The sequence below is a fragment of the Danio aesculapii genome, chromosome 20 (assembly GCF_903798145.1).
Source record: "Danio aesculapii chromosome 20, fDanAes4.1, whole genome shotgun sequence".
NCBI classification, from domain to species: Eukaryota; Metazoa; Chordata; class Actinopteri; order Cypriniformes; family Danionidae; genus Danio; species Danio aesculapii.
The window spans coordinates 19,614,028-19,625,831 of record NC_079454.1 but is presented as its reverse complement, the minus strand read 5'-3'; the positions used below and the strand labels follow the sequence as shown (position 1 = coordinate 19,625,831).

The following is an 11,804-nucleotide window of genomic DNA, read 5'->3' as shown; positions in this document are numbered from 1 at the left end:
TTCAAAAACACTATATATTTCACTAAATGACTATATAGTATCATGTGCACCAGTGGAGAGTTTTTCTATGAAGCTTTTCTTGCATTCTTCTGTCGCTCAATGGGTTTCTTTCAGCGCTCTCACCGTGTCATGCTTTCCTCGAGTCTGCATCTGTCGGCTCCACACATGCGGCTCCTCTGAGCAGATCGACCGCGATTCTCCGCCAATAACGGCGAGCACACAGGCAGACCCGAGGATAGTGGGAGGTTCAAGGTCCCTTAGAGATGCTGAGCGGATTCCCCAACTCTCGCCTGGATCGCAGCATCACCAGACCCCACGCTTGCTGCTTCTGAAGGGATTGTTTATATCAGGAAGGGATGCGACAGAAGGTGTGTGCGCTTTCGCGGGCTCGTCCCGGTAAAGATGCTCTGTCCAGCGGGCAGCAGCGGTAACTTTCACGCCAAGTGCCTTTCGGTGGGGAATACTCGTTCATTAAAAAGGCATTAATTTGAGAATTTCACGAGAAAGCAATTTTGGATAGGCGCACGTGGTCCCATCGGATTAACTCCAAAATCAAGCTTTGACTGACAACGAACTTCAATTTAAATCCAAGCATTGGATGGGACTGAAACCTGTGGTCCAGACCAGGTGGTTTATTAAGAGCCTCCTGGATGCTGTTAGACCACGATGATAAGTTTCGCGTTGGGTTTGGAGAGTTGTAAACGCGACAGGATGTCTCAGGAACTCTTTGGTGGATTTTGTTGTGGAACCTACACATTTATCCAAAGGGATAACAGCTGGTAATCCTCGTTTTTAAAGGAAAAGATATGTTTCTTAATTCTGGAGATAGCCTACCTGACGCGTTGGTTGAGTTCATGATGCGTCAACACTTGTGGACGGAGTGTGATGTGAAGAAGACTCGGTGGATTTACTGAAGTTGTGCGTTTGTCGATTTATGGATTATTAAGAGATTTAAATCAAGCATGTAAATAGACAACGAACATCACATTGCTTCGTCAGGGTAATGGATTCGGACCGCGTTCGTTTTTCTGTCAGTTTCACGCGTGATCGCTATATTATAAAGACTAAGGTCGAGATCTTTTACGCGTGAAGACAGAGATGGCTGGCAATTACTTCTGCACAACTCCCGATAATGCACTGACTTGATAGTGTTTTGATTTGAAAGATAAACTTTGGAATTATCGAAGGTCCTCTACTCATCAATAGACTATTGACGCTTCAACAGGTGACTGAGGTAAAACATCTCTCTTAATATATGCTAATTTTATTTGACTGTGTGAAATATTACCTATGCTAGGCTATTTAGTTTATGGAGCCTGAGGTGAATTGTAGAAACTTCTACTCGAAAGCTTTCACCAAAAATTATTAGATTTTTCTTCTTATTTGTCATCTTAGTTTACATCATTTGACCATGTTTTAGATTGGGCTAGAAGAGTGTTTAAAACAGCAGCTAATTTTCTAAATAAGTTCAACTTGTTCACGTTTCCATTTCTAAATAAGTGTATACACAACTTATTTACGTTTCCACAAAGTTTCAGTAACGACAAATGTTTTCTTACAGTGCTGTAAATTGATTAAATTTCCAATAGTTTTACCCAAGGAGATAAAACGAACGTTGTTCCAGCACTTTCCCTAAGGATTTCCTTCATGTGGTAATGTTGACAAAATATGTTTAGGGCGCGAGATGAACCTCTATGGCGCCACAAGATTTCCTTTGAAAAAAGCCAGACCTCTCTGTGATTCACTGAAAATTTTGAACACTGGGTACCATTATCATAACTAGTTCTCTAAAGATGATAGTTATTAAAGGGAGTTCATTCATGCCAAAACGACAATTTTGTCATCATTTATTCTCCCTTCACTTGCTCCAAACCTTTATGTTTTTTTATACGTTACACTTTATGATAATATCCTACATCATTCTTCTGCTGAACATAAAAGAAGATATTCTGAAGAAGCTTAAAACATGTAACCATTGACTTCAGAAATATTTGTTTTTCCAACTAAGTAGTCTACAGGTTTTCAGCTTTCTTCACACTATCTTTGTTTGTGTTCAGCAGAAGAAAGAAAATAATAAAGCTTTGAAATTGTGAGTAAATGTAATTTTTTAAGGGTGAACCATCTCTTCAAACACATAAAATTATTTCTGAAAGTACCTTATGGTTTAATCAAAAGTGTAATCTTATTCAAAAGATTTTATCAGACTTATCTGGAGTGTGTGGTCCTAAATAATATTCAAAATGTTTGTTTGTGTTTGATTTTAAACCTGAATTCTAAATTTGCTCACACTGTGGGAAAGAATAAAAAAAGGATTATGTCCTGACAGAGAATGACAAGTAAATTCCAATTAAATTATCATTTTCTTAATCCCTATTAACCCCTAAAACAATAAACAATGTCCATCCATTCTATTGTAGAAGAGCTAACATGACCCTCTCTGTGTCTCTGTGCTCACAGTGTGCAGTAGGCTATATCAGAATGCTCGTACTGGTATGAAAGCTGGTCCTGTGGGTTTTCAGTTGACCCTCTGTGCTTCCTTCATCTCCTGCCCTGCTTCTCACCGTCCACATGCAGGCAAAGAAGCGATACCTGCTGGTATCAGTGGGCGCCTGTAGCCTGCTGCTCGCCTACCTGTGTGGCCTGCAGATTGGTGAGTTCCACAGCCAAAACCGTGCAGAGCTTTATGGATTGTCGCAGGTGCCCAGCTTTTCACCTCGCTGGCCTGAATGGGTAGATCCCCCACTGCAGACCTACCTGGGTGAGGCCGAGCAGGAAGAAGATGGACCTCTGCTTCTTCATCAACACACATCTCCTCGCGAGAGACGTGAAATCCAGAAAAACATCTACAAGAGCCGAAGATGCCGCATGGACACCTGCTTTGATTTCCAGCGCTGTGAACGGGGGTTTAAAATCTACGTTTATCCACCTCAGAAAGGTGAAGTGCCCTCGGAAAGCTACCAGAAAATTCTGGCCGCCATCGAGGAGTCGGGGTTCTACACCACGGACCCTAACGAGGCCTGTTTGTTTGTTTTGAGCATAGACACTTTAGACAGGGACCAGCTGTCTGCTCAATATGTGCATAATGTCCGAGCTCGAATTCAAAGCCTCCCTTTGTGGTACGAAGGGAGGAACCATCTGATTTTTAACTTGTACTCTGGAACTTGGCCTGATTATACAGAGGAACTAGGATTCGATATCGGACAAGCCATGTTGGCTAAGGCCAGTACTGACATGGACAACTTTAGACCACATTTTGATATTTCCATCCCTCTGTTTTCAAAAGACCATCCACAGAAAGGAGGAGACAAAGGTTTTCTGAATCTTAACAATGTCCCCCCTTTACGGAAATACTTGCTGGTCTTCAAGGGGAAAAGGTATCTAACTGGCATCGGCTCCGAAACCAGAAACGCGCTTTATCACATACATAATGGGGATGATATCATTTTATTGACTACCTGCAAACATGGGAAAGACTGGGAAAAACATAAGGATGCAAGGTGTGACCGAGACAATGAAGAATACACAAAGTAAGTCACATGTTTTGCTATTTTTATTGCGCTGGTGGATGGATTAAAGCAAAACTTTAGAGGAAAAGTTCAGACAAATATGAAAATTCATTTTTTTTTGCATATTGGAGTGAATAGAGGATAAATTGGTTGAAACATTTGGTAACCTTATTTGAAGGTCTCCTTGTTACACATGTTCTTGTTATAGTAATTAAAATTTAATTATGCATAAATACACACAACCAGTGTTGGGTTTTAGTTTTCTGCTGAAAAGTAAAGGAATTCTTTAAATTTTTAGGCCATGTATTTTCATTACAGTTACTTAGGCTCAATCCTAATTCTACCACTTAGCCCTTTCCATTACCCAATTTTGTGTGGTGTGGTGTCCCAATTTTCTTGAAGGCGTAGGGCTAAGGGTAAGGACTAGATACCCCTCGAAAGAGAGATTTTTCAGGACCACACTCGAAAGCAAATGGTAAGAAAATATGCCAGAATACACCATCTACAACGGCATTCCGGCTGCAACCAGTTTTTCCCGTTAGTGCACATCAGTTGAACATTCGCTCAGTCAGTCAAAAAGTCTGTCAAAAAGTCAGTCGACAGCAGCCTCTGGTGGGTTTACGTGAGAACAGCAGGCGCGAATGGAACTTGCGAGGGAAATTTGATATCTCAAAAAGAGTACACACCGGCCTCTCGAGGATTCGCGAAAACAAAAACTGCAGAAAAACGTGCCGCTGGGACGTATTTCGCGGTGTCCAGCAACGTCTGTAGAGGTACGTTTTCAGAATGAGCGTGGATAGCTTTTTACAGTGTCTGATATAATGCTAATGTTGTTTTCTTGTGTTTACATAGATGAATATGGCCAGGGCGTAAATGTACAGTACGGTTACGAGTTTATTGCCACATTAGATCATTATGATAACATGTTAACGTTGCCTTCAGTGATTTCCTGAGGATAAATACCAAAAGTAAAACGCAACTTGAGTAACTACAGCAGTCGCGATCGTCAATCTCATATGAAGCAAGAGCTCATGATGATATATGTTGATGTGTGCAGGTGTTGTAGTGCTGTCCCATCTCATAGGGTAAATTTTGAAGCCCTTTCCCTTCACACTCTGTTTCAAGGGCCAAGGGGAAGGGGTAGTGGTACAAAATAGAATTGGGATTGGGCCTTAAACTTGCCTTGAAAACTATACATAAATTCAAGAGTTTCTATTTAAATCAATTAAAAGAAGCTGAGTAATATATATTTAGCATAATAATTATTTTCTATATATATATATATATATATATACATACATACATACTTAAGAAACAGTAGCTATGTTTCCATCCAGTTATTTTTATGCACATTTTGGTTATGTGCATAAAAAAACGGTTGATGGAAACGCCAAGATGTGCATACATTTTGAAAAAGCTCATAAAAAACATATTCGATAAGAAAAGATGTGCATAAACTACGATGGAATCACTTTTACAGAACAAATTGCAGTATGCGCATTAAAAAAGGTCACGTGATTTTGTTATGAGAAATCATGTGGTGATAAAAATGTGTGTGAATAGATAAACTTGCAGGCTAAGCTCACTGTAACACATCTGAAATGTTGTTTTGGTCATTCTAAAACGCCTTAACCATTTCATTATTAGTGTTATTATATTATTAATTACCTTCAGGACTGTCAAGGACTGTCAATGCGTGTCAGCATTTGTCAGCAAGTAATTTATTAAATAAAGAAAAGATTGACGTAGCTTCTTCTACCGCAGCAAATTTATATTTGGCGCCAGTTAATGAGGAAGTGACGATTTTGCTTGCTTTGATTCATTGGATGAAAACGCTGCTTTATTTGCATGTATTTTATGCAATATTCCAGTTTTGTGCATACATTTGATTCACATCTTTGGATGGAAACATAGCAAATGAAATTTTTTTTAAAATTTGTGTTAATATGTAAGAAATATTGTGTAATAATTTAAATGTTTATTTAAAATAAAACTAAATAGATCTTGTTGACTCAAATTTAAGGAAATAATATAATTTATATTGTTTAAAGTTGGCATTTGTAGATTTTTAGTATTGAGTTAAGTAATTCAATTACTTATTCAGTAAATAATTTAGATTTTAGACAAAGTAATTAGCAAAGTCATTTAAATACAATATTAATCATTTAACCAGTAATTACCAATTCAATCTTTTTTAAGTGACTTACCCAACACTTCACATAAGTTAACTAACCCTAACGCATTCTAAACCTAACCAGTACGCCCATGTGATTAATTAATATTACTCAGTAGTTAAATGAATAGTTACACTGTAACAAGGACACCTTAAAATAAACAGTAACTGAACATTCTTGAAAAGTCATACAAGTTTATGATGAAATGATCATGAGTATAAGAGAGATGTCAGAATTTCCATTATGGCTTGAACGATTTCTTTAATGTGCAGATTATACAACCTTAGTTGAGCTGATGAGGTGGAGATTGTTGTTTGCTTGATTCATACAGTAAGGATTCCAGTTTGCCTTTGTATTTTATGCTTGGTCATTCAAAGGTTAACCTGAGTAAACGCCACTGAGGATAAAAAGCGCAATGGCTGTATTTAATGTCAGGGTGATTTAGACTGTTGCTTGTTTTGTACTTTAGACTGTAGTGTTCATGTGGTCATCATGGGAATACGGCTATAAATGGCAGTGGTGTTGCATTTGTCTAGCTCAGGAAAAAAAAATAGTAAAAATGCTGCGAAAAAAGGACTCTAGAGGTCTCTTAACCTGAAACAAAGCCAATCTTCATCTGTTCCTGACAAATAAATGTGAGCGCTTTGTGTAAATGCACAATTTTGCCGAGATTTATGTTATAGTGTTCAATTCTCTTAGGCACAATGATTAAATTGTTATTGTCTTATATTATAATGTGTATATGCTTGGCCTTTTTCCAGCATTAGACATGTGCAACAACCTGTAACAGTGATATAAAGCTTTTTTTTTTATACGGATCCAGCTTTATTTATCAAATCATTATTGCTGTGGTGTTGTTCTGAAGTTTGTACAGAAAATCAGAATGGAGCTAGATTAATTTTGTTTGTTGTATTTGTTGTCCATCGGTATATTATTGTTATTACACAGTTATTATTGTCTAATTACATGTAATTACATGGATGCAGTTGCATTTCTGTTTTCTGAATGTTACAATAACACCATACACAGAGATCACGGCTGATGCCAGGAGAATCATGCAAAAATCAGATTAGAGCTAGATTAGCTAGGTTTTTTTGTCCATCAATAAACCATTGTTATTACACCGTTAGTATCATCTAATTACCATATAATTACATAGGTGCAGTTGTATTTCTGTTTTCTGAATATTACAATAACACTATACACACAGAGATGTACTGCATGTATGCTATCATATCATATAACACGACTGACCCCCGAAGAGTCATGCAAAAATCTGATTAGCTAGATTAGCTTAGTTTTTTGTCCATCATTTTAACACTGTTATTACACAGATTGAAAAATGACACAGATGTGTGCCGCGTTTTTCACCTTGCAATGAATGACAAAATGGCAAGCGCTCAAATAACGTCCCATTGACAACAACAGAAATCATATGTTCAGCTCGAGAAAAAAAAAAGCTTCGGTGGACTTGCAGCTTTACTGATGTAGAAATAAAATTTAAAGTATGTTGTCATTCAGGTGTCCACACATTGATGGCCATTTAGTGTATTAAAGAGTACTGCATTAATGTATAATGTAGTGTATTAAATGGCTGGCAAGGTCTGACTTTTAAGTAATTGGATCATCAGACTGCAGAAAGTAAGGTTGGAAGGTCTTGACTAGCAGACTCTTATGCCTCAAATGAATGGAGAGGATTTCTGAGAGGCAGAACGCTCAATAATTGGCCCTCAGTTGAATTAATCAGGAGAGCTTAGAGTCACAAAAAATACCAAACACACACATATACACACATGTACGCACACAAGCACACACACACACACACACACACATGCATGCATGTACAAAAAGATGCAAGCCTGAATGCATGTACATACACACACATACACACACTTGCACAGGCACACACCACATACACACACACACACATGCACACGCATGCATGCATACACACACAAGCACACTCACACTAACATAAATGCATAACACACACACAAAAACACACAAACGCATACATGCACACACATAGGCACTAGTACACACTAACTTAAACTTATACTAACGCACACATACACAAACAAAATTACATGCACATAGTTGAATGCATGGACACACACGCACACAGAGACATGCAGAGACATACACACACGTTCGCACAAGCACACACCACACTTGCATACCCGCACACATACACATGCAAATACACACAAGCACATCTGAACACACATGCAGAACACAATTGCACACATAAAATTATCAATGTTATAAAATTCTCATATTATACTGTATGATATTGTGTAGTTAAGTATAGTTTCTGATATGAATGCATCATCTAGTTTCAGATCTGTAAATTTTGATGGTTATAGTAAATAAAATGGGCTGTGCTGCTTTTCCGGGCCATGGTTTTGTAGTTTGCGTGAAACATCAAAAGTTTGTGTGGTGCAAGGAACTGGTCTATAATGCATGGTTGTGTCATATTTTTACTGTCAGCAATAACAGTTGAGTCATGAGTTGGATCGTTAGTGTTCTGCTTTTCAAAACATTCTGTAACCTAACAAGCTGAGCAATATAAATTACACATTAAACAATATTTAAATGAAAACATGCACATATGACAAGGATGGGATCGCATGTAAAGTCTGAGAATGCCAGTTTCACACATGCTGTGTGTGTGTGTGTGTGTGTGTGTGTGTGTGGTGTGAGCTTTCACACTGATGCTGTTGGTGGTTCATCAGCTTGCAGATTAGTTTTTTTGGGGGACATTTATGTTCCAGGGGTTGATTTCTTATAATAATAATAATAATAATAATAATAATAATAATAATAATAATAATAATAATATTAATAATAATAATAATTATTATTATTATTATTATTATTATTATTATTATTATTATTAAACATATTAAACAATAATTATTATACACAACATATCAAATCGTATTTGGTGTTTTCATGTTATATATAAAAGCAAACCATAAAACAAGGGTCTGTGACATCATTAGCTTATGGCGGTACAAGACATGATCAGCTTATTTATCTGTATTTGAACATTCTTTGAAACATCTAAGATAATGTAAGTAAACAGGGCAGCAAAATATACAAACACTTCTAGTAAAAAGCGATTAGTTGTCTTTAATTTTAAAAAAAGTGATTACAAATTTGCCGAATTATTAAAATTAAGTTAAGCCAACTTAACAGTTTAAAGTAACAATTGGTTTACTTTATTTTTAAGTAAAGTGAACTTATTGCTTTTACGGCAATGGGTTTACTCACTTTCAGTAACTAATCACTTTTTACAGTGTACAGTGTAAACAATGCTGGGTTTCATGTAATTCCTTAATGTTTTCTCAACACAAATCGATTAAGTTAACTTAATGATTTTTACCAATTTAAGAGAACACAAAACAATGTTGTCTCCAAAAAAAGTATTGTGTTGTTTCAACTCATTTTAAATAAGTAGTTTGATCAAGCAGCAAAATAATTTTTTTTTAAGTGAATAATATAACACTTGGTGACGTGGTGGCACCGTGGGTAGCACTGTCGCCTTACAGCAAGAAGGTCGCTGGTTCGAGGCCCGGCTGAGTCGGTTGGCATTTCGGTGTGGAGTTTGCATGTTCTCCTCGTGTTTGCGTGGGGTTCCTCTTGTTGTCCAAAGACATGCGCTTCCCCCACAGTCCAAAGACATGCGCTATACAGTAGGTGAATTGAATAAGCTAAATTGTCCGTAGTGTATGTGTGTGCATGTGAGAGTGCATGGGTGTTTCCCAGTGCTGGAAGGGCATCCGCTGCGTAATAACATATGCTGGATAAGTTGGCGGTTTATTCCACTGTGGCGATGCCAGGTTAATAAAGGGACTAAGCCAAAAAGAAAATGAATGAATGAATGAATATAACATTTTCATAAATATTTGTTTACCAGTTTATCAGATTCCTCAAGTTGTGTGTATTTAAACTCAAGACTACAATTATTAAAAACAGTAAAATCCTTGTTTACGCATGAAGTCTCAGTTCTGCTTGTGTCTGCTGACGTGGACAGAATGTTGTCAATATGGGCTGCAGATTTGTCGCCGATGCAGTATTGTGTGAAACAGGCCAACGGCATATAACTCAAAGACTCAACAAGCACAACACTACTGCAAATAACCCAGTAATTCACTTGATTTATTAGCAGCTCGCTGTGTGCAGTGAACCAGAATTCAGCGGTGTAAATTTGAGCAAATCATATACAGTCTAAAAACCCTGATGCACTTTGAGCAAAATTAAATTTAAATGGAATTGAACAAAATTTGACAATTTGGCTGAACACAGAGACTGAACACAGAGACTGGACATTGAACCCAATGCATGAAGTTGTGAACCAGCGACCCTCTTGCTGTGAGGCGACAGCACTACCTACTGTGCCACTGTGTTGCCCTATATATATATAAATATAAATATAATTAAAGTATAAATATAAATATATATATAAATGTAATTAATATATAATATATTATTCAATGTATCATATTATTAATACAAATTAATAAAATAATAATAGATCAGAATAAACTGTACATTTAGCAATCAACATTTTAGGATAAAACAGTAATAAAAACAAAAGTAATCAGTATATTTACAATGATTCATTTATAATAATCTAGATGTGTGTGTCTGTGTGTGTGTGTGTGTGTGTGCGCAAGCGCATCACGGATGTTTTTATTTGGTCTGCTCTCGCTCTCTCTCTCTCTCTCTCTGAGGTAACTTTTCCTCTCTTCTCGGCTGTTACAACGATACTTATGGATACAGACTCGAGTGTGTGTTTTCTCCACCGCGTCTATCACGGATCAGCTGTGATCACCGCTGCTGTTTATCACTGTCACTCATTGGTGAACAGCACCAGAGCATTAGAGCCAATCACAGCCCTTTCGATTGAGCACAGGACCAATCATAGAGGTGTAAGAACTCGTTAGACAAGGCTCAGAAAACAAGCGGGATATTTATATTTGTTTATTTGCTTTAATATTCATGTTGTTTAAAGGACAAAACTGTATTACGAATAGTATAAATTTTAATACAAGAAATGCTGTGCTGTGAAGTAAAATATCAAATTGTGTATGTAAAGGATCGTCAATGCACCATGACACACCGAGATATTGAATTGAACCAAATCGATGGCATGATAGTCGTAACCCATCCAAACCGAACCGTAAAACAAGTGTAGGTTCACACCTCTATATTTGAAACATGAAATGTTGCAGCTTATATAATATGCTCATACATGATAATATATTCATTTTAAAAGGGCCAAACTACAGTGTAAAAATGCTGGGTTCCACACATTTTTTATGTTGTCCCAAATGGATTTTGTTAACTTAATTTAAGTGGATTGAACATAAAATATTTAAGTTGTCCCCCCCAAAAAAAACATTAAAGAATTGTGTTGATTCAGCTGATTTTAAATAAGTTGTTGAAGCAAAAACAATTATTTTTGTGTAAAAATGTAAGTAAACGTTAAAAAGTAAAAAAAAAAAAAAAAATAAATAAATAAATAAATAAAAAGAATAAAAAAAAAAAACAGACAAAAAAACCCCCCAAGAACAGACATTTGAACGAAATTAGAGCCTGCTCGACTAGTCTACTCAACAGCTTCTTCCCACAGGTTGTTAGAGCCCTCAACTCCTGTCAATTTATCCCCCTCTGAAATCTCATTTTGTTTGTATTTATGATTAATTTATGTAGCACAGTTTCCTGTGAGGCATGACATTTTGTTCCTCTCTATGTCCACACATGTAGCGGAATGACAATAAATCTCGACTTGACTTGACTTGACTTGAAAAAAGTAAGAATCAGTTTAGGACACATGTTCATGTTATATTTTATTAATAGCCTTTTTATAGCTTATAGTTTATAGCCTATAGCCTATTTATAGCCTGCTATAGGGGATTCTTTATTATTAAGTATGGCTTTTGCCTAAACTAAAAACTTTACTGAAGAGTTTGCCTCAGTAGTATAAAAAGATGTAATATGATAATGTTCACACCTTTCAATTGCAATGTCAAAATATGACACTTCTTAGGAAACTAGAAGAAATCCAATTATGGGATATATAATCGATTATAACGTAGATGGACAAAGTTATATT

At 36.6% G+C, this 11,804-nt stretch overlaps 1 protein-coding gene across 1 annotated transcript in view; it reads left to right on the top strand.

The window, feature by feature from the left end:
- The first annotated feature begins 284 nt into the window (after nt 1-284).
- The window catches only part of LOC130213711 (exostosin-1), a 638,782-nt gene continuing 627,262 nt past the window's right edge, over nt 285-11,804 (top strand). The window contains exons 1-2 of the mRNA XM_056445469.1: nt 285-1,234; nt 2,458-3,527. Coding sequence (XP_056301444.1) covers nt 2,569-3,527 — 959 coding nt within the window. The 5' untranslated portion in view covers nt 285-1,234; nt 2,458-2,568. The remainder of the gene's footprint in view (nt 1,235-2,457; nt 3,528-11,804) is intronic.